The 27,776-nt window shown below is 46.2% G+C and overlaps 1 protein-coding gene across 3 annotated transcripts; it reads left to right on the top strand.

Annotated features, from left to right (window-relative positions):
• LOC106593559 (excitatory amino acid transporter 2) lies at positions 1–26,706 on the top strand. 3 transcript variants are annotated; one of them, XM_045720226.2, is made up of 11 exons: positions 1–190; positions 8,304–8,483; positions 11,616–11,768; positions 12,289–12,545; positions 20,247–20,352; positions 20,575–20,701; positions 22,514–22,747; positions 23,597–23,791; positions 24,157–24,291; positions 24,611–25,049; positions 25,224–26,706. In XM_045720226.2, the coding sequence occupies exons 2-11, from the start codon at positions 8,309–8,311 to the stop codon at positions 25,506–25,508; spliced, it is 2,106 nt and encodes a 701-aa protein (XP_045576182.2). In that variant the 5' UTR covers positions 1–190; positions 8,304–8,308; the 3' UTR covers positions 25,509–26,706. The 3 variants fall into 3 exon arrangements, with proteins under 3 accessions (XP_045576182.2, XP_045576183.2, XP_045576179.2); XM_045720227.2 differs by lacking the exon at positions 1–190 and adding an exon at positions 6,888–7,260; XM_045720223.2 differs by lacking the exon at positions 1–190 and having other exon boundaries at positions 8,214–8,483.
• Positions 26,707–27,776: the final 1,070 nt, after the last annotated feature.

Raw genomic sequence — 27,776 nt, forward strand, 5'->3', positions numbered from 1 at the left:
GAGAGAGAGTAAGGAGCAAGCGAGGGGACTCAGAGATCCAAGCTGTTTTATTAATCTGCCAATTTTCTCAGATGACGCAAGGACTGGGATTTTGCCTATTCTTTCTCTCTCTATCGCTCCATCCTTTCCTCCCTTCATTGTGTCTCTCCCGATGCCTTGCTCTGGTTGGATGGGAGACGACACACAGCAGGTAGGACTGACTTTACCTCCCTTCTCTTCGTTCCTTCTATCCCTTCACCTATCCTCCCTCTGATCTTTCTCATCTTCTGAGTGATGTCTGGACATTTCTTTCATGTTCGTCTCAAATCCTCCCCCACCCATGTGCATAGGATTTACCAGAAATGTAGTTGTACTACCATTGTCAGTGCTATTTTTCATTCACTGAATTGCTATGAATTTGGAGTCCATGTGCTCATGTCACTTTCGCTCTGTTTCTCTCAGTCAGAATGTGCTGCACATTGACTGTCTTTATATCCTGGTACTGCTACCAGATTGTCTGTGGTGATGTGTGTATATAGGTGTAGGTGTGCGTATATAGGTGTAGGTGTGTGTGTATAGGTGTAGGTGTGTGTATATAGGTGTAGGTGTGTGTGTGTACATCGTTCATCTTCATTCGATTTTATGGAATGTTCTGTATCATCATTTTTCTTTCACTGGAGTGTAGTCAGTGGTAATGGATATTAACAGTGCTATGGAACCTCAGAATTAGCTGACTATATGACTATTTACATTCCAATGAAGTGCTTTCCCAGCTGTTGCGTTTCAAGTAGTTGTGTTTAGAGTCAGAGTGAGAAGAAGAGAGAACCAAGACAGAGTTTGCGTTTGGAGAAGAAAAAAAATAGAATATTCAAAGGATATTTTTGTCAAAAGGAGAGGATGGATATACTGTCCTGGAGGATTGGGAAGAATAAAACTAGCTTCTGCTGGAGGAATTGCATTCCAATGACAGATCGAAAGGAAAGAGGAAAGAGAGAGTATGAGGGAGGATTTATAAATAGCAGAGCTTTAGAAGGGTGAAGAGAGCAGATGTGATAGACAGTCTGTGCTTAAGGAGTTCAAACAACAGATTAATACACTCAGATTACAGTCCGAGAGAGAGGAATGGAGGGGCTGCCACACACACACACACGCACGCACGCACGCACGCACGCACACACACACACACACACAGAGAGAGATGCGCGCACACACAGACACACACACAGATGCACACACACTGATGAACAGTCAATGAAAAATACACAAGCTCCCTATTGTTTCTCTCTGTCATGGTCTATTGATTCCAGAGTTTGTCACTGAGGTTAAAGTGGAGTTTTTCTACTGATCGACAACCAAATCTGACTAACGTTGAGCCTGAGACAGAGGGTTAATACACTACATACAAACCCACTACATCCATTTTCTCTATATGGTCTGAATATGCCCTTAGCACGTGTGTGTGGGTGTAAGTGCATATGCTGTATGAGTAAACTCCTTGAACCTAGAATTAACATTTCTGAGGTGAGATTATGTGTGATGCCTGCCTGCATGCCTGTGTGCGCATGTTGGTGTGCTGCACACACTATTCAGTGTATGTGTGTATTTTTTATTGCTTGGTATTACTGCACTGTAGAGCTAGAAACACAAGCAAACTTTATTTGTCACATGCGCCGAATACAACAAGTGTAGACCTTACTGTGAAATGCTTACTTACAAGCCCTTAACCAACAGTGCAGTTCAAGAGGAGTTAAGAAAATATTTCCCAAATAAACTAAAGTTAAAAATAATAAAAAGTAACACAATAACATAACAATAACGAGGCTATATACAGGGGGTACTGGTACCGAGTCAGTTTGCGGGGGTACAGGTTAGTCGAGGTAATTTGTACATGTAGGTAGGGTTAGAAGGGGGGTAGAAGCTGTTAAGGAGCCTTTTGGTTCTAGACTTGGAGCTCCAGTACCGCTTGCCGTGAGGGAGTAGAGAAAACAGTCTATGACTAGGGTGACTGGAGTCTCTGACAATTTTATGGTCTTTCCGGTGACTCCGGCAATTATATAGGTCCTAGATTGCAGGAAGCTTGGTCCCAGCGATGTACTGAGCCGTACGCACTACCCTCTGTAGCGCCTTACAATCAGATGCCGAGCAGTTGCCATACCAGGCGGTGATGCAACCAGTCAGGATGCTCTCGATGGTGCAGCTGTAGAACTTTCTGAGGATTTGGGGACCCATGCTAAATCTTTTCATTCTCCTTAGGGGGTTGCCAGATAATGTTTCTATGTTGGTATTGTTTGGGTTGATCTCTAATTGGAGGCAGCTGATCCTCGTTGCCTCTGATTAGAGATCATATTTAAGTAGGTGTCACGGTTGTCGTAGGGTAAAGACCACGACGCAGCGGGAAAATATATACTCATGTTCTTTTTATTTGGTGAAGAAGGGAAACACAATAAACGTATACAAAACACAAACGAACTGGACAGTCTTGTCAGGCACACAGCTAAACAAGCACAATCTCCCACAAACTAACAGGTGAAAACAGGCGACCTAAGTATGACTCTCAATCAGCAACAACGATGTACAGCTGTTCCTGATTGAGAGCCACACCAGGCCAACACAGAAATACAACACTAGACCAGCCCCCTAGAAATACAATACAAGAACATACCCAACAACCCGGAACACCTAAATCAAACACCCCATCTTACATAAATACATATCTAATAAACCCCGAACCACTTAAATCAAATACCCTTTCTACATAGATACACCACTAAACCCAGAAACATTCTACACAAAATAACCCTCTATATAAACACATAACCTACAACAAATACCCTCTGCCACGTCCTGACCAAACTACAATAACAAATAGGCCCTTTACTGGTCAGGACGTGACAGTAGGGGTTTTTCTCTTCTGGTTTTGTGGGTTATTATCTTTTGAGTAGTGTGTTTTCCTCTCTGCGTCACGGTTTGTTTTTTTGTGTATTCAAGTATTTTTCGTGTATTGCATTTAGTTTCACAATAAAGAAAGTATATGGAACTACGAACACGCTGCTTTTTGGTCCGATCCTTCAAACAGCCGTGACACACGTCTGGGTTTCCCTTTCTAGTTCGTAATAGTTTTCAAGCCCTGCCACATCCGACCAGCATCAGAGCCAGTGTAGTAGGATTCAATCTTAATCCTGTATTGATCCTTGCGATAACATCTGCAAATCTGTGTACGCGACCAATAAACTTTGGTTTTATGTTTCTATATGTACTTGTTAACCTATACATGTCAGTGCAGTGTTGTAGTAGTGTCCAGTCGAAAGTTTCATGACCCCCTCCCTTGTTCTCTCTGGAAGAAGGGACGGGGATATGGGATTATATCTCTTTCCCTGCAAAGATCACACCAAACAGTCAACAAATGGAAATAATCCCCCCCACACACACACACCACACACACACAACATGCTCACGTGATAAAGACAAATGGATACACAATCTCATACACAGAGCTCAATGTAAATGCATATAAACTCCCATGTCCTGTTAGTTAATAGGGCTGTAGACACGGGGTGGGGCTATAGCAGTGGGCTAGCCATCGCACAGCTGTTTAGTCTCTTAAACCCACATCACTGATTGGTCAGGGGCAGGGAGGGTCACTGATTGGATGAGAGCATGCATGGGTCTCTCCATGGTGGAGTTCAATTAATACCCCAGTCATTGGTTAATACTTTTGGGGCGGCAGGTGGCCTAGTGGTTTGAGCGTTGGGCCAGTAACCGAAAGGTTGCTGGATTGAATCCCTGAGCTAACAAGGTAAAAATCTGTCATTCTGCCCCTGAACAAGGCAGTTAACCCACTGTCCCCGGTAGGCTGTCATTGTAAATAAGAATTTCTTCTTAACTGACTTGCCAAGTTAAATAAAGTTTTTGAAAAAACTGTCATTAAAGACCATCATTCACCACTGACACAGTGCCTTTGGAAAGTATTCACACCCCTTGACTTTGTCCACGTTTTGTTGTGTTACAGACTTAATTTAAAATTGATTAAACTGAGATTTTGTGTCCCTGGCCTACACACAATGTCAAAGTAGAATTATGTTTTAATTATTATTTTTATTAAAAATGAAAAGCTGAAATGTCTTGAGTCAATAAGTATTCCACCCCTTTGTTATGGCAAGCCTAAATAAATTCAGCAGTACAAATTAGCTTAACCAGTAACATAATAATTTGCATGGATTCACTCTGTGTGCAATGATAGTGTTTAACATGATTTTGAATGACTACCTCATCTCTGTACCCCATACATACAATTATCTGTACAGTCCCTCAGTCAAGCAGTGAACTTCAAACTCAGATTCAACCACAAAGACCAGGGTTTTCCAATGCCTCGCAAAGAAGGGCACCTATTGGTAGATGGGTAAAAATAAAAAACAGACATTGAATATCCCTTTGAGCATGGTGAAGTCATTAATTAGTATCAATACACACAGTCACTACAAAGATACAGGTGTCCTTCCTAACTCAGCTGCTAGAGAGGAAGGAAACCGCTCAGGGATTTCACTTTGAGGCCAATAATGACTTTAAAACAATTACAGATATTTGGAAACTGCATCATGTTATGGGTATACTTGTGATCGACAAGGACTAGGGAGTTTTGTATGATAAGGCAAAATCCTACAGGAAAACCTGGTTCAGTCTGCTTTCCTTCAGACACTGGGAGATGAATTCACCTTTCAGCAGGACAATGATCTAAAACACAAGGACATATCTACACTGGAGTTGCTTACCAAGAAGACAGTGAATGTTTCTGAGTGGCCGAGTTACAGTTTTGACTTAAATCTACTTGAAAATCTATGGCAAGACCTGAAAATGGTTGTCTAGCAATGATCAATAACCAATTTGACAGAGCTTAAAGAATTTTGAAATAATAATGGGCAAATGTGGCACAATCTAGAGACTTACCCAAAAAGACTCACAGCTTTAATTGCTGCCAAGGTTGCATCTAGAAAGTACTGACCCAGGTGTGTGAATACTTATGTAAATTCGATATTTCTGTATTTAATTTTCAATATTTTTGCTAAAATTTCCGAACATTGTTTCACTTTGTCACTATGGGGTATTGTGTGTAGATTTCTGAAGACACTGTAGATACTGATCGTCATAGTGACAGTGATAGATACTGATCGTCATAGTGACAGTGATAGATACTGATCGTCATAGTGACCGTGATAGTCATATTGATAGTGATGCTGATAGTGATACTGATAGTGATTCTGAGAGAGATCATAACATAGGTAGTTCGTTTTCAGATCCAATGTTAATATGTGCATTGATAGCTCAGCAATATTGGATTACATACTATGGTGATGTAAGTCCCTCCTCTTAATCAAAGAGAGAGAGATTAGCCCTCCTGATTTGACTGGCATGGCCATTCAGGGGATGTGAGTATCTCTGGAATCTAGATGCATGGAACTAGTTTCACTCTGGTCTTCTTGCTGATCCAGGAGAGCTCAACATGGCACGACACGTAAAGAAAAACACCACTGCCAGTAACAGCCCTGCCAGTAAGGATTACAGCTTTCTCCTCCCGTTGAGACTTGCTGTCTTTGAAGTATCCTCCTTCATCCCTGGTGCTTTATGCTCATTTCTAACACATGTTTCTGTTCTGAGTGCTTCCCTAAAGCCTTTTCCTGAGGAATACTGTAGCTTTCTTCTCAGAGAGATCATGGCCTTTGAACCTACCTGCCAAGGTTGTAATATTTCTGTCATGTTTGACCAAATCCTGGATTTACCGTAAGGGCTCTGACTTAACAGTGTAAACCCATTGACTGTCTGCTTTATAGTATCTTGTAAAAGACTGACAATCATATAGCTAGCAAGCCTGCATTCAATATACTGTTCTGGGTGCTGAGATTATGATGAACATTACATTATTAAGCACATTACTCATCTGTGATATGATGTGATATGATGTAACAAAAACGAATATGACAAGTCCCTATGGCTAGCTCTGGTCCAGGGCTACATGTGGACTATCTTCTCTGTCAGTCTGTTGGAGACTAGCTCTGGTCCAGGGCTACATGTGGACTATCTTCTCTGTCGGTCTATTGGAGGCTAGCTCTGGTCCAGGGTTACATGTGGACTATCTTCCGTGTCGGTATGTTGGAGACTAGCTCTGGTCCAGGGCTACATGTGGACTGTCTTCCCTGTTGTTCTATTGGAACCAGAGTTACATGTGGACTATCTTCTGTGTTGGTCTGTTGGAGCCTTGGAGGCTAGCTCCCAATCCCACTGTTAGGCCATTCCTACATTTCCTAGAGACGGAAAATAATCCCTTAGTCTAGGGAAGAAAATGGATTTGCAACACGGCTACAGCAGGCTACAGTTCGTTGAGCATGTCACTGCAATTTATGTACTGTTCAATCTTCAGGATATATCCTCATTACATGATGCAGGATGCATCCTGACGTTTGGTAGGACAGTGGGTCGGGCATAGAGATCTTATTAAAATCCTACTGTATATGTCATTCTATGAGGTCGGGTCCTCTGTCTGACCTCCTCCAAGGTCTTAATACCCATCCTAAGAGCTGTAGACCTGGGCTGTCTTTGGCACTGCCATCCTACTGAACAAATTATTGGCAATGAGATCTGTGTCCCAAATAGCACCCTTTCCCTTTATAGTGCACTACTTTTAGCCAGAGCCCTATGGGCGTGGGTCAATTGTACACAATATAGAGAAAAGATTGCTATTTGGGATGCCCATAAACACTCTGTGTGTTCATTGGTCTACTCTGTGTTTTCTGATAGTACAGTGATTCTACAGTTCATCAGATCATGGTGGGGTTTCTGACTCACACTCCAACAATAGGACTGCTGGGTAATTGGAGTACAGTACATTGTCTCCTGGATGTTTGTAAACATTGTTCTTAATGTTAAGAATGAAATTAATTTTGCAAAGAGGATTGGTACAGAAACAGGGAGCCCCCTTCGCCCCTCCCCTTCCCCCCACCGCACAGTTCAAAAGGGATTATATCGGTCTGCTATCGAAACTTGGCAAGAGATTCCCCTCCCCCCAATTTTTTGTTGTTGCATTTGCTGGCAATCCCTCTTTATGCACGGACAGCAACTGTTGTTGGACTTTAAACGACAGATGAAGACAAGCTGATGAACAGAGCAGGGAAAGAGAGCACGATGGAGAGAAGCGAGGTCAAAGGGTGAGGTCCATAGAGAGTGGAGGAGGTAAAGGAAGGAGAGAGGGAATAGAAGGAGGTTAGACTAGACTGGTCTACGTGCATTTTGGTGAGTGTTTTCTCTATTCTTCCTTATGTAGAAATGTCATCTGCATGGCTGATGAATTATAATCATGTGCGATTGTCCAGCGGCGGCGGTCTGTTTGTAAATGTGCCACTCAGGTTCCTGACGCTGACTTCACACACCGCCATGTTGCTCTCCAGATGTGTTTATCTCTGGTGGGAGGGGGATTCATCATCCCTCTCTACACTCTGTTGGAGCTGGTGCTGCTGGTCACTGCATTGGAATACTGGAACAGACAGACTAGGCAGACTGAGTAGTTATTAGTTGAATATTATTATAATGTATCAAACCTGATCAGATTTACATTGCTTACATAATATTGGTGTTTTTATGTAAAGGTCTTGTTTGGATTGCACGTCCACCTATTGTTTTGACTATGTTTGAACCTGTCTAGTCTGATATCTGATGTTAGGCTGGATGTTCCTTCTCTGGCAGAAGTGGGGGGTTTGGTTTAGGTTGTGATGTGGGGGTGACTACAGTGATTCTCTGGTTGACTTGAATAGAATTGTGCTCCATCACTCACATTGTCAGATTATTGTTGATCATTCCCATGACATGACTCTCAGATGATTGTCAGAGTGCTTTGTTACTCCGCCTCTCTCCGTCTCTCTCCCAATTGTTTTCCATCCATCTTTCTCCACCACCATATCCTGTATTATTCAGGTTGTGGGTACATTCCTTCTCAATGTAATGACATTTATCAGACCTTAACCTGACTGATCTGTCAGATCTACGTTACTCATCTTAGTCAACAGCACCCAACGGTTTCGGTCTTTCCTTGGTATGGTGATGGTGTTAAACTGGTCTGAAAACAACTCCTCGCCTCTTCCCCCACTGTCTTTGCAGATCTCAAGGAACCAGGTGTAAAACAACAATATGGTGTACGTTTCCCCAAGCCAATAGAAAGGCTAAGGGGAGGCACTGTAATGCTTACACCAGAGGGAGAGGCATGGGGCTGTTTTCTGACCAGGCAGATGTGTGCTCTCACAGTACACCTCTCTCTCTCACTGTCTCCCTCTCTACCACAGACAGGATGACGAATCAGCAGCCAGTCCACCAGTCTAACAAGGCCCATTATGATGAGGCACTGCCACCCATTGTTGGCACTGGAGTGTTGGACTTGTTGGAACCCAAACTTCCCAATAGTTTCTTGGGAACCTACTGTGGCTTCCTCATCCGAAACTCACTGCTTGTCCTCACTATACTGGGTAGGTGCCTACCTCGCTTCATGGTGGTCAACTGTCAGGAAATCAATAATTTAATTGCCTTCAGTGGTTATAAAGTGTTACGCTGCATTTCAGCTCTCTGTATTCCCTGCGCTAGTGCACTATTTTTTATAAATAAACATTTTATTACATTTTACACACATGGCACTTCTCTCTAAGTTTTCTTCACCGTAGTTACATATCAAGAATATAGTTAGTACATACAGTGTGTAGCGGGGTTCCTTATGCACCACAGGAGAACCAAGAAATGAAGAGCGACACCACGGCTGTCTTTTAGGCTTTTATGTTGATCTGCAATAGTATTATGAAAAGACAGGACAGGGACACATCAGTCTCCAATGCACCACCTGACAAGTTGTTCTTTCTCTCTCAGTGTTTTCTCAGACTCTCACAATCACACATACATAAAGCCATAATGTATAGTATAAAATAATAACCAGTCCTTAATACAAAGAATGTATAATCTTAATTCTTAGACAATAGAACCATACCTGCAATAGTATTGTGAAAAGACAGGACAGGAACACATCAGTCTCCAATGCACCACCTGACAAGTTGTTCTACACAGGAGCATGAAGAAAGGTAAAACACATATCCTGTCTCACATCCCCAATACATTGCTAGCTGCTTTCAGTGTTGATAGTAGCAAAATATAACAACTCATGTACAAAACCACTGCAACACAAACAAGTTACAACGTAAAATCGTCTTAGAGGGCAAAAACTACATCCCCCATAATGCAACACCAGCACTAGTTGGCAGCTCAGCTAGCCGTCTGCATCACAGAAAGGCATGCTAGCTAGCAACACTTTTAGCACTCTGTAACTATATTAATAAAAACAATAAAACTCTGAAAGTTACGTGTTTCGATAGTCTCACATCCCCTTATAACAATATCTACAGCAGTAACCTTGGGACGTTTTATTTATTTCACGTTACGGACTTCTACAAAGGAGTAATCTGCAACCCTTACCTTTCTCTCTCAGTGTTTTCTCAGACTGAGGAGAGCGGGAGCTATGGGTAGTACCAGGGTGTTAGTAGGTGACGTAAGCACCCAGATAAAATAAAATAAATTTAATGAAACAAAACCTGAAGATGTTAACATCATTCAGCTACTGTAGCTGCCTACCTAACATCAACAGGCATCAACAGTAGCGCAACAATTAAAATTAGAAACCAAAAGTAAAGTTCCTGGCGATCATAGCGATCTGACTCCCCCCTTCTGTCTGAACTTGGAATATTCCTGTTCGCGGGCTTTGGCCACTGACCCTCAACCTGATTGTTCTGTTCTGCGTTGTGTACTATTCTAATAATTTGAAATTTGCTGGAATAACCATTTTAACTCTACTACAAGTGCATTCGGAAAGTATTAAGACCCCTTACATTTTTCCACATTTTGTTAAGTTAGAGCCTTATTCTAAAATGTATTACATTTTTTTCTCATCAATCTACACATAAAACCCCATAATGACAAAGCAAAAACACGTTTTTAGACATTTTTGCAAATGTATAAAAACAAAAAAAATAGAAATATCACATTTACATAAGTATTCAGATACTTTACTCGGTACTTTGTTGAAGCACCTTTGGCAGCGATTACAGCCTTGAGTCTTCTTGGGTATGACGCTAAGCTTTGCACACCTGTATTTGGGGAGTTTCTCCCATTCTTTTCTGCAGATCCTCTCAAGTCCTGTCAGGTTGGATGGTAGCGTCGCTGCACAGCTATTTTCAGGTCTCCCCAGAGATGTTCAGTCGGGTTCGAGTCCGGGCTCTGGCTGGGCCACTCATGGACATTCAGAAACGTGTCCCAAAACCTCTAGTGTGTTGTCTTGGCTGTGTGCTTAGGGTTGTTGTCCTGTTGGAAGGTGAACCTTCGCCCCAGTCTGAGGTCCTGAGCACTCTGGAACAGGTTTTCATGAAGGATCTTTCTGTACTTTGCTCCGTTCATCTTTCCCTCATTCCTGACTAGTCTCCCAGTCCCTGCTGCTGAAAAACATCCCCACAGCATTATGCTGCCACCACCTTGCTTCACTGTAGGGATGGTGCCTGGTTTCCTCCAGACGCGGCATTCAGGCCAAAGGGTTCAATCTTGGTTTAATCAGACCAGAGAATCTTGTTTCTTATGGTCTGAGAGTCCTTTAGGTGCCTTTTGGCAAACTCCAAGCAGTCTGTCATGTGCCTTTTACTGAGGAGTGGCTTCCGTCTGGCCACTCTACCATAAAGGCCTGATTGATGGAGTGCTGCAGAGATGGTTGTCCTTCTGGAAGGTTCTCCCATCTCCACTGAGGAACTCTGGAGCTCTGTCAGAGTGACCATCGGGTTCTTGGTCACCTCCCTGACCAAGGCCCTTCTTCCCTGATTGCTCAGTTTGGCCAGACGGACAGCTCTAGGAAGAGTCTTAGTGGTTCCAAACTTCTTCTATTTAAGAATGATGGAAGCCACTGTGGTCCTGGGGACATTCAATGCTGCAAAACATTTTTTGGAGGATTGTGCCTCGACACAATCCTGTCTCGGAGCTCTACGGAAAATTCCTTCAACCTCATGGCTTGGTTTTTGCTCTGACATGCACTGTCAACTGTGGGACCTTATATAGACAGGTGTGTGCCTTTCCAAATCATGTCCAATCAATTGAATTTACCACAGCTGAACTCCAATCTAGTTGTAGAAACATCTCAAGGATGATCAATGGAAACAGGATGGACCTGAGCCCAATTTCGAGTTTCATAGCAAAGGGTCTGAATACTTGTAGTTACATTTTCACTTTGTCATTATGGGGTATTGTGTGTAGATTAATGAGGATTTTTATTTCTAATCCATTTTAGAAAAAGGCTGTAACACAAGAAAGTGTGGAAAAGGTAAAGGGGTCTGAATACTTTCCGAATGCACTGTACACATCACTTCTTGTTGGCGCTAGTGCACTTACTGTAAATCCCCCTGGAATGGAAATGAAATCCAATGAGTCAGACGCTGTGATTATAAACCCTCTCGAAGTGCTCTTCTGAAGCGTTTCACTGGAATCTCTTCTCTCTGTGCTCTCACGGAAGCTGTAAGGGTGACAGAGGCAACCATTGTGTGGCTGTTGTGCTTACTCCTCTCCTCTGTGAACTGTAACAGGTGTAATAGCGGGGTCGCTGTTTGGGATGCTGCTGCGGTATTTTTCTATTACAGACCCCAACACCCTGATGCTGGTGTCCTTTCCTGGAGACATCCTCATGAGGATGCTGAAGATGCTCATCTTGCCCCTCATCATCTCCAGCCTCATCACAGGTACACAGCTGTAACACACACACACACACACACACACACTTATACAGCTAACCTTGTGGGGACACACAATTCCATCCCATTGAAAATCCTATTTTCCATAACCCTAACCCTAACCCATACTCTTACCCTTACCCTAACCATAACCCTAACCTTAACCATAACCCTAACCTTAACCCTAACCCAAAAACCTTAACCTTACCCTAACTCCTAATTCTAACTCTAAAACTAACCCTAGCCGCAAACCCTTAAAGTAATTCTAATCGTAGCACTAATTCTAACCTTAACCCTAAACCCCCTAGAAATAGCATTTGACCTCGTGCGGACTAACAGAATGTCCCCAGGTGGTCAACTTTGTGTTTGTTTACTATTCCTGTTGGGACTTCTGGTTCCCACAAGAATAGTTAAACATGTCCACACACACACACACACACACACACGCACACACACGCACACACACGCACACACACACACATGCTGGTGGAATGTGCCCTGCTCATCAGCCTGTCTCTCTCCCTCCCAGGTCTGGCTGGTTTGGATGCTCGTTCCAGTGGGAGGATGGGGTCCAGGGCCATGGTCTACTACATGTCCACTACGGTCATAGCTGCCGTCCTGGGGGTCATCCTGGTCCTGGGGATCCACCCGGGAAACCCCAAACTCAGGAGCAGTCAGGAGCAGGACACGGCCCCCAAGAACCAGGAGGTCAGCAGTCTGGACGCCTTCCTGGACCTCATCAGGAACCTGTTCCCTGAAAACCTGGTGCAGGCCTGCTTCCAACAGGTAGGACCCAGACCCAGAACTAGAACTGGACCCAGACGCAGAACTAAACCCTGACCCCATCAAACAATGGATGTTCAGTTGTTATTGTGAGATTTGGACTTTAATGACCAGCATTGGGAATGCGTGGCTTATGGGGCAATTGTGTCCAATTCGCAATTGATTGTTACAGTACCTTCAGAAAGTATTACACCCCTTTTTTTTCCCACATTTTGTTGTGTTAAAAAGTGGGATTAAAATTAATTTAATTGTCTTTTTTTGTCAACGATCTACACTAAATACTCTGTAATTGTAACGGCTGTCTACGGAAGAAGTGGACCAAAATGCGGCGGAGTTAGGGTTCGTCATTTTTAATGTTACGAACACTATGCAATTAACAAAACAACAAAACTGACAGCCAACACAGTCCTGTCAGGTGCAACAACAGTGACAAGCACAATTACCCACACCACACAACGGAAACGTAGGCAACTTATGTGTGACTCCCAATCAACCACAACCCTCTACAGCTGTGCTTGATTGGAAGTCACACGGCCAAATTAAATGAAACAATAAAACACTCACTCCCTTCTGCCACGTCCTGACCCAACTACACCCTCTACTGGTCAGGACGTGACAGTACCCCCCCCTCAAGGTGCAGACCCCGGGATGCACCTAAAAAAAGGAAAACACAAAAAAAATCCCCAACAAAAAGGAACACCTAAACAATAAGGGAGGGAAGGGAGGGTGGCTGCTGTCACCGACGGCACTGTGCTACACCCTCCCTCCCCAACCCACCTATCCTGGAGGTGGCTCAGGTGCAGGACGTGGACCTCGCTCCACCTTCGTCGTCGCCCACTCTGTTGGCGCCGATCGCTGCGCCGGGCAGACGGGCCACTCGGGCTGACCCTGGCAGACGGACCACTCTGGCTGGGTCGGAAGACACGCGGGCCACTCTGGCTGGGTCGGAAGACACGCGGGCCACTCTGGCTGGGTCGGAAGACACGCGGGCCACTCGGGCTGGGTCGGAAGACACGCGGGCCACTCGGGCTGGGTCGGAAGACACGCGGGCCACTCGGGCTGGGTCGGAAGACACGCGGGCCACTCGGGCTGGGCCGGAAGACACGCGGGCCACTCGGGCTGGGCCGGAAGACACGCGGGCCACTCGGGCTGGGCCGGAAGACACGCGGGCCACTCGGGCTGGGCCGGAAGACACGCGGGCCACTCGGGCTGGGCCGGAAGACACGCGGGCCACTCGGGCTGGGCCGGAAGGCACGCGGGCCACTCGGGCTGGGCCGGATGGCACGCGGGCCACTCGGGCTGGGCCGGATGGCACGCGGGCCACTCGGGCTGGGCCGGATGGCACGCGGGCCACTCGGGCTGGACCGGAGGGCAGGAGGACCACTCGGGCTGGACCGGAGGGCAGGAGGACCACTCGGGCTGATCCTGACAGGCCGGGCACCTCTGGCAGAACGGGGCAGTCCGGCCACTCTGGCAGAACGGGGCAGTCCGGCCACTCTGGCAGAACGGGGCAGTCCGGCCACTCTGGCAGAACGGGGCAGTCCGGCCACTCTGGCAGAACGGGGCAGTCCGGCCACTCTGGCAGAACGGGGCAGTCCGGCCACTCTGGCAGAACGGGGCAGTCCGGCCACTCTGGCAGAACGGGGCAGTCCGGCCACTCTGGCAGAACGGGGCAGTCCGGCCACTCTGGCAGAACGGGGCAGTCCGGCCACTCTGGCAGAACGGGGCAGTCCGGCCACTCTGGCAGAACGGGGCAGTCCGGCCACTCTGGCAGAACGGGGCAGTCCGGCCACTCTGGCAGAACGGGGCAGTCCGGCCACTCTGGCAGAACGGGGCAGTCCGGCCACTCTGGCAGAACGGGGCAGTCCGGCCACTCTGGCAGAACGGGGCAGTCCGGCCACTCTGGCAGAACGGGGCAGTCCGGCCACTCTGGCAGAACGGGGCAGTCCGGCCACTCTGGCAGTTCAGGGCAGTCCGGCCACTCTGGCAGTTCAGGGCAGTCCGGCCACTCTGGCAGTTCAGGGCAGTCCGGCCACTCTGGCAGTTCAGGGCAGTCCGGCCACTCTGGCAGTTCAGGGCAGTCCGGCCACTCTGGCAGTTCAGGGCAGTCCGGCCACTGTTGACTGGCGGGTAGCTCCGACTCAGGATTCACCAGGCTGGGGAGACATAACGGAGGCCTGGCTCTGGGCGCAGGCCCTGGACTCACCAGTCTGGGAAGGCCCGCTGGAGGCCTGGTTTGAGGAGGTGGCACAGGAGAGACCAGGGTGGAAAGACCCACTGGAGGACCGGTCCGTGGAGGAGACACGGGCTTGACCAGGATAGGGAGACCCACTGGAGGACTGGTCCGTGGAGGAGACACGGGCTTGACCAGGATAGGGAGACCCACTGGAGGACTGGTCCGTGGAGGAGGCACGGGCTTGACCAGGATGGGAAGACATGCAGGAGGCTTGGTTCTGGGCGTAGGTACAGGATGTGCAGGGCTGGGAAGACATGCAGGAGGCCTGTTTCTGGGCGCAGGCACAGTCTTTACCAGACAACCAGCACGCACCTCAGGACGAGTATGGAGAGCTGCCTCAGGTGACATCATACCCACGACACGCTCATTAGGGCGAATGCCGTACTTTATGCACCACACTAGCAGCTCTCTCATCTCTCTCTCTCCTAATTTTCCCATTAACCCCGTCACAGTCTCTGTCTCATAACCCTCGCTCACCTCCAATGTCATCCCGACTGGCTCTGGTTCCGACCTCAGCTCCACCGACTGTCCCGTGTGCCCCCCCCAAAAAAAATCTTGGGGCTGCCTCTCGCGCTCGTTGCGCTCTCTCTCCTCGTAGTATCGCCTCTCCGCTCTCGCCGCTTCAATCTCCCACTGCGGGAGGCGATAATCCCCAGCCTGAGTCCATGGTCCCTCTCCGTCCAGGATCTGTTCCCACGTCCATTTGTCCATAACGCAGTAGTCCTGCTGCTCCTTCCTCTTCCGCCGCTTGGTCCTGGTTTGGTGGGTAATTCTGTAACGGCTGTCTACGGAAGAAGTGGACCAAAATGCGGCGGAGTTAGGGTTCGTCATTTTTAATGTTACGAACACTATGCAATTAACAAAACAACAAAACTGACAGCCAACACAGTCCTGTCAGGTGCAACAACAGTGACAAGCACAATTACCCACACCACACAACGGAAACGTAGGCAACTTATGTGTGACTCCCAATCAACCACAACCCTCTACAGCTGTGCTTGATTGGAAGTCACATGGCCAAATTAAATGAAACAATAAAACACTCACTCCCTTCTGCCACGTCCTGACCCAACTACACCCTCTACTGGTCAGGACGTGACAGTAATGTCAAATTGGAAGAAAAATTATAACATTTGTAAAATATTTGTGAAAAACAAAACAGTAATATATCTTCATTAGAAAAGTACTCAACCCGATTACATGTTAGTCACCTTTGGCAGCGATTACAGGTCTGAGTCTTTCTGGGTAAGTCTGTAAGAGCTTTGGATTGTACAATATTTGCACATTATTCTTTTAAAAATTCTTCAAGCTCTGTCAAAACTGTAACTAGGCCACTCAGGAACATTCAACGTCATCTTGGTAAGCAACTCCAGTGTTTATTTGGCCTTGTGTTTTAGGTTATTGTCCTGCTGAAATGTGAATTAATCTCCCAGTGTCTGTTGGAAGGCAGACGGAACCAGGTTTTCCTCTAGAATTTTGCCTGTGCTTAGCTCTATTCCGTTTCTTTTTATCCTAAAAAAAACTCCCTTAGTCATTGCCGATCACAAGCATGCCCATAACATGATGCAGCCACCGCCATGCTTGAAAATATGAAGAGTGATACTCAGTGACGTGTTCTGCTGGATTTGCCCCAAACATAAAACTTTGTATTCAGGACATAAAGGTAATTTCTTTGCCACATTTTTTTGGTAGTTTTACTTTAGTGCCTTACTGCAAACATGATGCATATTTTGGAATATTTGTATTCTGTCAAGCTTTCTTCTTTTCACTCTGTTGATTAGGTTAGTATTGTGGTGTAACTACAATGTTGTTGATCCATCCTCAGTTTTCTCCTATCACAGCTCATAAACTCTGTAACTGTTTTAAATAGGTGCCCCTCTTTGCGAGGCATTGGAAAACCTGATCTTTGTGGTTGACTTATTAAGCAAACTTTGACTTTTTAATTTATTTAGGCTTGCCATAACGAAGGGGTTGAATACTTATTGACTCAAAACATTTCAGCTTTTCATTTGTAATAATATGTAAAAATTCCTAAAACATAATTCCACTTTGACATTATGGGGTATTGTTTGTAGGCCAGTGACCAAAAATCTCTATTTAATAAATTTTAAGTTCAGGCTGTAACACAACAAAATGTGGAAGAAGTTAAGGGGAGCAAATACTTTGAAGGGACTGTATATGCACAAACTAGTTCATCAAAAGGAATGGCTTACGTTATTATGGAAGTAGAGTTTTGCTTTAGAGTAGAGAAGACATTAGTACTATATAGGTAGAGAACATTGAACAGAACGACATGAATTGGGGTATTTACAGTACTATATAGGTAGAGAACATTGAACAGAACGACATGAATTGGGGTATTTACAGTACTATATAGGTAGAGAACATTGAACAGAACGACATGAATTGGGGTATTTACAGTACTATATAGGTAGAGAACATTGAACAGAACAACATGAATTGGGGTATTTACAGTACTATATAGGTAGAGAACATTGAACAGAACGACATGAATTGGGGTATTTACAGTACTATATAGGTAGAGAACATTGAACAGAACGACATGAATTGGGGTATTTACAGTACTATATAGGTAGAGAACATTGAACAGAACGACATGAATTGGGGTATTTACAGTACTATATAGGTAGAGAACATTGAACAGAACGACATGAATTGGGGTATTTACAGTACTATATAGGTAGAGAACATTGAACAGAACGAAATGAATTGGGGTATTTACAGTACTATATAGGTAGAGAACATTGAACAGAACGACATGAATTGGGGTATTTACAGTACTATATAGGTAGAGAACATTGAACAGAACGACATGAATTGGGGTATTTACAGTACTATATAGGTAGAGAACATTGAACAGAACGACATGAATTGGGGTATTTACAGTACTATATAGGTAGAGAACATTGAACAGAACGACATGAATTGGGGTATTTACAGTACTATATAGGTAGAGAACATTGAACAGAACGACATGAATTGGGGTATTTACAGTACTATATAGGTAGAGAACATTGAACAGAACGACATGAATTGGGGTATTTACAGTACTATATAGGTAGAGAACATTGAACAGAACGACATGAATTGGGGTATTTACAGTACTATATAGGTAGAGAACATTGAACAGAACGACATGAATTGGGGTATTTACAGTACTATATAGGTAGAGAACATTGAACAGAAATGCAGCTAGAACCTTAAAGTCCCAGGCGCTCCATATTATGATCCTTCCATTTCCCAGAAAAGGATGACTTTGCAGACCAACACGTGTGTGGTGTTAGCTGTGCAGATCCTAATCCCCTCTCTTTATTCCAAGCTTTTGTTGTTGCATTGGACATTTGATGTCTCCCTCTGAACATAGTTTCCCATTGTATTGACCAATAGCTGTTCTCGTGTTAACATTTTCACATGACATTTTAGGAATTTATCAGAGGCTGTTATCCAGCGCGACTTACAGTTAATGTATTTATCTTAAGATAGCTAGGTGAGACAACCACACATCGTAGTCGTAGTGAGAACAGTTGTCCTCTGGAGAAGTTATCAGCAAAGTCAGTGCTAGTAGGAAAAGACAAGAGCAGGTTTGAATTTTTTATTTTTAGGGGCGAGGAGGTGAGGGAATGCGACGGAGATGTCTTATTTAAGATACTCTTTGAAGAGGTAGGGTTTCAGACGTTTTTGGAAGATGAGCAGGGACTCTGCTGTCCTAGCATCAAGGGGACATGATCCTGTACCTAGGTGGCTGACCACAGGACAGAACAGGAGAGGACAGGAGAGAACAGGAGAGGACAGGAGACTACAGGACAGGACAAGGCAGGACAAGACTGTGATTTATAAAGCAACACTGCCTGGCAGATATGATTGCTGTTAATCCAAGCAGTCGGATCATTTTTAAGCGATAATCCAGACCTCAATCATGTCGCAGCAGTCGCCTTCTTTTGTCCAAATCCTGTGTTTTTTCTCTCTCTCTCCTTATCGCTCTCGTTCTCTCTCTCTTTCATGCGCGTGTGTCTGAATGATTAGAAATACTCTGTGTTAGACTGGGTGAGGGTCAGACCTTCTGTTGGTGCTAATCTCTTTACAGCTCCGTTGGGTTGTCTTCATTTACTACAGTAAGGCATCTGCCTAGTGTGACTGGTGTGTGTGTGTGTGTGTGTGTGTGTGTGTGTGTGTGTGTGTGTGTATGTGTGTGTGTGTGTGTGTGTGTGTGTGTGTGTGTGTGTGTGTGTGTGTGTGTGTGTGGTATGCGTATGTGGATGTGTGTGTGCTTGTGTGCTTGTGTGCTGTTCAGCCCTGGGCTTATAAGGATCCTTTCTCTCGTTGTGTGCTGTCACTGCGTTTGCTTCGTCAAAGATTAATTGATATTGTAATTGCTTTTGCAGATCAGCCAAGAAATTGCAATCCCCAGCCCCCTTTTCCATATTTCCTCTTCTCTCTCCCTCTCTCTCTCTCTCTCTCTCTCCCTCCCCCTCTCTTTTTCTCTGTCTGCATAAACATCTCTCTCATCTTTCTGGTGGTTGCTCTCTCTCTCTCTCTCTATTCCCCACCCCCCCTCTCCACCGCACCTCTCTCTCTCTCTATTCTCCACCCCCCTCTCCATCCCACCTCTCTCTCTCTCTCTCTCTCTATTCTCCACCCCCTCTCCACCCCACCTCCCTCTCTCTCTCTCTCTCTCTCTCTCTCTCTCTCTCTCTCTCTCTCTCTCTCACTCTCTCTCTCTCTCTCTCTCTCTCTCTCTATTCTCCACCCCCCTCTCCACCCCACCTCTCTCTCTCTCTCTCTCTCTCTCACTCTCTCTCTCTCTCTCTCGCTCTCTCTCTATTCTCCACCCCCCTCTCCACCCCACCTCTCTCTCTTTCTCTCTATTCTCCACCCCCTCCCCACCCCACCCTCTCTCTCTCTCTCTCTATTCTCCACCCCCTCTCCACCCCACCTCTCTGTCTCTCTCTCTATTCTCCACCCCCCTCTCCACCCCACCTCTCACTCTCTCGCTATTCTCCACCCCCCTCTCCACCCCACCTCTCTCTCTCTCTCTCTCTCTATTCTCCACCCCCCTCTCCACCTCACCTCTCTGTCTCTCTCTCTATTCTCCACCCCCCTCTCCACCCCACCTCTCACTCTCTCGCTATTCTCCACCCCCCTCTCCACCCCACCTCTCTCTCTCTCTCTCTCTCTATTCTCCACCCCCCTCTCCACCTCACCTCTCTGTCTCTCTCTCTATTCTCCACCCCCCTCTCCACCCCACCTCTCACTCTCTCGCTATTCTCCACCCCCCTCTCCACCCCACCTCTCACTCTCTCGCTATTCTCCACCCCCCTCTCCACCCCACCTCTCTCTCTCTCTCTCTCGCTATTCTCCACCCCCCTCTCCACCCCACCTCTCTCTCTCACTCTCTCTCTATTCTCCACCCCCCTCTCCACCCCACCTCTCACTCTCTCTCTCTTCAGGTTCAAACAGTAGCAAAGAAAGTGTCAGTGATGCCCCCGAACCAGACAGAACCTGTCATAGTCAGCAAGAAGAAACTGGAGTTCAAATGGGGCATGAATGTTCTGGGTGAGAGAATGCTATGGTTCTTTCCTCTCTATTCACTGAGCGGGCAACAATATCCTGTTCGGTTCAACTCTCTTTCTGTTGATTGGACGGAATACTATTATGTCTATTTCCTTTTGTTTCATTGGTTTAGTTATATTCATCATATATTCATCATTCATGTTGAGAGAGCACATTGGTTCTTTATGAACAGATGATTTAATGTTGTAATGATGTTTTCTGAAGGTTTAATTGGGTTCTTCATCACATTTGGAATGTGCATGGGGAAGATGGGAGAGAAGGGGAAGCTTATGTCAGAGTTCTTCAACATCCTCAACGAGATCATCATGAAGATGGTGGGCATGATCATGTGGTACGTGTCTCTCTGTGTCTTCCTGTCTGTGTCTTCCTGTCTGTGTCTTCCTGTCTGTGTCCCTGTCTGTGTCCCTATCTGTGTTCCTGTCTGTGTCTCCCTGTCTGTTTCTTCCTGTCTGTGTCCCTGTTTGTGTCCCTGTCTGTGTTTTCCTGTCTGTGTCTTCCTGTCTGTGTCCCATGTCTGTGTCCCTGTCTGTGTCTTCCTGTCTGTGTCCCTGTCTGTGTCCTTGTCTGTGTTTCTCTCTGTGTCCCTGTCTGTGTCTTCCTCCCTGTGTCACTGTATGTGTCTTCCTGTCTGTGTCCCTGTCTGTGTCCCTATCTGTGTTCCTGTCTGTGTCCTCCTGTCTGTGTCCTCCTGTCTGTGTTTTCCTGTCTGTGTCACTGTCTGTGTCTTTCTGTCTGTGTCCCTGTCTGTCTCCCTGTCTGTTTCTTCCTGTCTGTGTCCCTGTCTGTGTCTACCTGTCTGTGTCCCTGTCTTTGTCCCTGTCTGTGTCTTCCTGTCTGTGTCCCTGTCTGTGTCCCTCTCTGTGTCCCTGTCTGTGTCCCTGTCTGTGTCTTCCTGTCTGTGTCTTCCTGTCTGTGTCTTAATATCTGTGTCGCCCTGTCTGTGTCCCTGTCTGTGTCTTCCTGTCTGTGTCCCAGGCTATGTCCTCTTGTCTGTGTCCCTGTCTGTGTCCCTGTCTGTTTCTCTGTATGGGTCTGTTTTCCTCCAGTGGAACAATGGCTGCAGTGCTGAAAAACATTCTAAAGACAGTGATGAATTCACTGACAGTGATGAATAAGGGGAGGACTTTGTACATGACAAAAATGGTGGGAACTGGGACCAGGGGCAGAGAGAGGATTGGAAAGGGGAGAAATATAGGGAGAAGAATTCCCTAAGACATGACAGTGTGTGGAATGCTGAGGACTAGCAGGAGTGGGAGCAGAGCAGAAGCCTTTCTGGTTCCCAGGGGGGAGAGGGTGAAACAGGTCCAGAACGTAATGAATCCACAGACAGGAAAGGAGCCACTAGCTGCTCAGCAGGCCAGCACAAATCAGAGCGCAGACAGACTGATGCAGGGCGGGACAGAGGGACGTGGTGAGATCCATGTCCTTGGAGAGCGATGAAAGCCTTGATGCTTTGCAGGACAGTAGCAGACAGTCCAGTAGCACTGAAAGAGTGAGGGAAAAGAGAGAGAAAGGGGGAGAGACAGAGAGACTTCACACGACACTGGCCAATACCACTGAGAGAGAGAAAAACACACATCCTCTCTCTCTCTCTCTCTCTCTCTCCTCTCCTCTCTCTCTTTCTCCCCTCTCTTTCTTTCTCTTTCTCTCTCTCTCTCCCTCTCCACCAAAAAGAAGCACATACTCAGGGGACATCTTGATGTGCAGCACATTTTCCAAGGGAACTGTGTTCTCCATACCACAAACCCAACGTAAATCACCCATTTTACACACTAAACACATGACTCACTACTAGGCCTACAGAGCTGGCCAAACAAACCGGCATGTATATACAAATAACATGTCATACACCGTACACTAAACACACTGGTAATACACAGTATACTAACTACTCTACCAAACAATTCTGGCTAAATGACATCTTCCTCACAGATCAACACACAGTACATCCCTTACACCTCAGATGCTAAGCTTGTGTTGCTATGACCTATGACCTATGACCTATGACCTGCCCAGCGGTGGTTCCTTATCACCTAGTCCCACTGCCTCTCAATAGTCTAAAGTGGCTTCCTCTCCCCATATATTTTCCTGCACCTGGAAAATTCTGGAAGAAGCCTCCTCATTAGCAATGTTGTGTCTCCAGGTACTCTCCAGTTGGTATCGCCTCTCTGATCTCAGGGAAGATAGCAGCCATCGGGGACCTGGAGGTGGTGGCTAGACAGCTGGGCATGTACATGGTGACAGTCATAGTGGGCCTAATGATCCACGGGGGCATTATCCTGCCACTCATCTTCTTCTCCATCACAAGGAAGAGCCCCTTCACCTTCTACTCCGGGATCTTCCAGGCCTGGATCACTGCCCTGGGCACCGCCAGCAGGTAGGGGAGGAACACTCTAGGGGGGATTGGGTGTGTGTGGAGGGGGGTGTGTATATACTATGTTTAGATCATTTGCGCTGGCGTGTATTTTCCTTAATAGCACTGCATGGTACTGTATAGCATCAGGTACTGTAGTAAATGTGATGGAGGGGTGTTATGTCACTGTGTATTGGTTGCTGGGCTATTTAGGTTAACCCAGAATAAGAGGGCTGACAAACCAGAGCTGCAGAGCCAACTGTGCATGAATCTGGGTGATCCCACAGACAGACAGACAGACAGACAGACAGACAGACAGACAGACAGACAGACAGACAGACAGACAGACAGACAGACAGACAGACAGACAGACAGACAGACAGACAGACAGACCCTGGGTTGTAAATGTCTGGGGCTCTGGATAAGGTTGTATGGGCCAAACTGGCCATGTTTCTGCTGCTTCTGAATCTGTCGTGCTGCTCAAACCAACTGTCATTTTGACGCATTAGGGAGGCTTTACAGAATAAGAGTAATCCTATCAACTTTATCTAATTATATTATGACCTGGGCTTAGCTTAGGCTCAATTCCTGCAATTCACATGTTGGATTGTAAAATACACTTGCTGTTATGATAATGCTGTTAGATTTCACCCCTTCTCTCCCCCTCTCTGTCCCCCTCCCCTCTTTTTTAACTCTCACTTTGTACTCTCACCCTCCCTCACGCTCCCTCACAATTTCTGTCATTATTTTCTTTCTCAATACTTCTCTCTCTCTATAACATCTTTATACCCTCTCTCCCCATTTTTATTTTCTTCCCTTTATCTCTCTCTACCGGTCTATATCCCTTTCTTACCCACTCTCTCCTTCTCTCAGTGCGGGAACGTTACCAGTCACATTTCGCTGTCTGGAGGAGAATCTGAAGATCGATAAGCGCGTGACGCGTTTCGTGCTGCCCATCGGAGCCACCATCAACATGGACGGGACAGCCCTGTACGAGGCGGTGGCAGCCATCTTCATCGCTCAGATGAATGACATCAACCTGGATGCAGGACAGATCGTTACCGTCAGGTAGGCCTCTTCTTCACCACTAACAACCCTGGCTCAGGGGGTTTCTCAGGATACTTTTGTGTTGAGGTGTGTTACCTGGGTGTAATATATTATGCTTTTAGGTATAGTACTAAAGTCTAGTGATGGTTTTAAGGTTGTCATGCTCTGTATGTATGTAAGAGAAAGCTGTGTCACTTCCTCCATGGGTTTTTGTACCTTGTAATAGTCATCTACCTGTAGGTTTACTGTATGTACCAGTTATGGTTGCTGATGACACATGCTAATGCATTCTGTGGTGACAATGTCTTGGAATGAGAAACGTGTGTGTAACGTCAATTCCCTCTTCTCCTTCCTCTCCCTCACTCCTTCCCCTCCTCTCCTCTCAGTATGACAGCCACCCTGGCCAGCGTGGGAGCGGCCAGTATTCCCAGCGCAGGCCTGGTGACCATGCTGTTGATCCTTACAGCTGTGGGCCTGCCCACCCAGGACATCAGCCTGCTCATCGCTGTCGACTGGCTGCTGTGAGTCACATACACACAATCACTGTGATGTTACACTTCAGATACTCTGGTCTTTGTTTTCAACAACATGATGACGTTAGACTACAATGATTCAATGTTGCTGATTATCTCTCTGAATGAAAAGTAGGGTACGTCAAGCTCTGTCAAAATGCAACGCATATTGTCAACTGTAAAGGGTAGAGTGGTACTTAGCTGTAGATGGCATTGCTATTGTTGGCATCTACTCGTTCATGAGAGCTCATCCATGAGAGCTTGTAGTGTACCTGTAACACAGTGATCAGTCATGGCTGACTCCAGCATTGTCTGTCTGTTGGGTCAGTGACAGAATGCGTACCTCAATCAACGTGGTGGGCGACTCGTTTGGTGCTGGGATTGTGGACCACCTGTCCAGGGCAGAGCTAGCTGAGATTGACGCGGAGCTCCTCTCCCCTGAGGATGAGGAGTTCATCCCCCCGCCCCCTGTCCTCACCGAGATAGACCTGGTGGACCCCAAGAGACCCCCCGAGTTACCCCCACGCTCCCCCCGCCCGCCCAAACTCAACCACCATGGCCACTCCAACCTGTCACAGATCTACTCCATCACCAACTCTCCCCGCTCCGTCCGCTCTCCGTCCCCCCGTTCTGTCCGCTCTCCCTCCCCGCACTCCAACTGTTCCCACTCCCACTCCCCACGGCCCTCTGCCTTCCGTACCCACTCCCCACGCATCCTCCGCAGAACAGAGCCTGGCTACTGCGCCCTGCCAAGCCACGACAACCAGGTAGGCTGGCTTCCCATTGACTTACTGCAGGGTTACAGATACCACTAGTCCTAGGGCTCAATCCTAACTTCTTGTTAATCATGTATTGATATCAATGGAATATTTGTGTGAACGTTTGAGTTGGATGATCCTTTGATGGCCTGTCTCTGACTCTATTTCTCTTTGTCTTCCCAGATCCCCACACTCCCTCGCTCCCACAGAGAGAGAGACAGAGGGGATAGAGACAGAAGGGAAAGAGACAGGGAAAGAGACAGGGAAAGAGACAGGGAAAGAGACAGAGAGAGAGATAAAGGAAGAGAGAGGGAGAGACTGCGGGGGCGAGACAGCGACCGATATCAGAGCGAGACAGAGGAAGAGGAGGAGAGGGATAGGGTGCTGGATGAGGGGAGTGAAGGAGAAGAGAGTGACGACACTGCTTACGACCGCAGGAACACCATCCTGCCCTGCGACCTGCCCTGATTGGGACGCCTCTATGAAAACACTTCTGTTTTACCACAGTTTTACTACACTTCCCCCAATTTACTGCACGCTACCACCTAGTACCACTGTGGTGTTTTAGATAGAGGTCTGGGTTGGTGGATGCAGTGCTCTACAAATGGTTACTATTTAGCAGTTGTCTGATTTGAGTGTTCTTGTGTGATTTGAGTCCTGTTTGACATGATCAGGGATCAATAAGCTTGCTTTGAGCGATGACGATATGTATGTTGCTATGGCAACACCCTTTAATAATCTTTTAAAGTATGCCCTAACTTTTGCGCTCCAGTGTGCTGCAGAATGGAGCTTTAACTTAGTGTTGTGTCCTCTGTCAACCCAGCTCTATTCTCTGATAATCACTGTCTTGTTCTAATCATTTCAGCTAGCCAGTTCCTCAACCTTATCCTCTACCCTCTAGCGTGGCTGAGAGAGATGCTGTACTGAGATCTTGGTGTTCAGTGTCAGTTAACGCACAATCAGAAATGTTCTCTTCTCAACTTCCAAAAGGTCATGTGTAGAACGTCATCCATCTCCAGCTGTACTGTATAGAACGATTCAACAAATAAATACTAATTCTACTTATGTGTAAGTTAAAATGTGAGATAAACTTGCGTGTAGCAACTATATGTAATTAAAGGTAACAAACACACTGTAGTCAAACTATTTTTATACTATTCTACCTCCTCTCTCCCTCTTCTCTTCCTCTCCTTGTCCTCTACAAACTCAACACTTCACTTGACTTTACCTCAACTTGTACCTCAACTTGTCCTGAAATGACAATCATAATACGGTTATTGTTGTTAATATTGTTATTTCTCAGTATTAATGTACTGTTAGTCATTTTTTGTCATTGTCTGGTGTCTGAAATGATGGTTGTTAGTATTTTTATAAAACATTTCCAGCACAACAGTCTTCAGTCTGTGTTGCACAGCAGTCTGTTTTCATTTTGGTTAATGTATTAATTTACTTGTTGTTCCATTACTCTTGTACTTTAATTATTTATTGGTTAATTAAGAGATATTCTCATTGGTTCTGTCATGTTGATTTGTTTTCCTCTGTCCCTCTGAAATGCCTTTTGTTGAAGGTCATTACTGCCTACCCAAATCCTTCAGTCTTAAGGCAGGTTTGCAGATCCAGGTTGTGTGTATATTGTATGTAATAAAATCTTAGAGATTTATTTAAATTACAATGACAAAGATTTGGTTATTTCTGTACCTTGTGTAAAAACTGTGTACAGATTAGTACTACAAAAAGGGGACACACGTCAACATTTTGTGACTAAAGGCAGTGATGAAATCCAGTGGACAAGGATATTACTGGACTTTCAAGTTGCAACTGACACACCAAACCTCGAACACTCTCTCACACACACACACGCACGCACGCACGCACGCGCCGCGCGCGCGCACACACGCACACACACACACACACACACACACACACACACCACACACACACACACACACACACACACACACACACACACACACACACAGCATCACATTTACACATTGATGAGACAAAGACACACAGAGATATCAACACACTTAATCCTCTCAAAGAAGAGTTGGGGAGAGGGGAGGGAGGGAGGGAAGGAAGGAGAGAGCGAGGGATGGGAGAGGACAGGAATAGAAGAACGGCAGATGGCCAGAAAGACGTCAATCCAACTCATTCTTCCAGACAGCATAGGGCACTGTGGGTAATTGCAAACAGAACTGACGTTAGTGTTGGGACCCTGCATGTCACGGAGAGAGGAGGAGAGGATGAGAGAAACAGGTAGATAATAAGGGAAAGCTTCAGGCCACAACAGGCCACCACCACCTAGTGAACCCAGTGAACAGGGACAGACATGCCTCGACTCTCTGGGTGAAGGTATTCAACAAAACAGACAGACTGTGATTAATTTCTCTATTTCTATGTAGTGAACTGAGTCTTTTCGGCTCACATACAGCAATTCCTTACACAACAAGATTGCCACTTGTATTTTTTGTCAATTCAATGAATAGCAACCAAAACAAGCATAAATCACTCAAAACCACAAAATGAGTTGTCCATATATTACACTAGAAACCTCTAACCCACAACACGACATCGGAATGTCAGCCAGCCCGGGGGGAGACGGGGGGTCAGGGGATGTAATCACTGGGACAGTCATCAAGCAGTGAGGGTATGAAGAGACTCATCTGCTCAAACCGTCAGTGTTGCTGAAAACCCATCAACTCATTTCAACTTCACTTCAGTCTGGCTTTTCTC

The sequence above is a fragment of the Salmo salar genome, chromosome 06 (genome assembly GCF_965601325.2).
Source record: "Salmo salar chromosome 06, fSalSal1, whole genome shotgun sequence".
Taxonomy (NCBI): domain Eukaryota; kingdom Metazoa; phylum Chordata; class Actinopteri; order Salmoniformes; family Salmonidae; genus Salmo; species Salmo salar.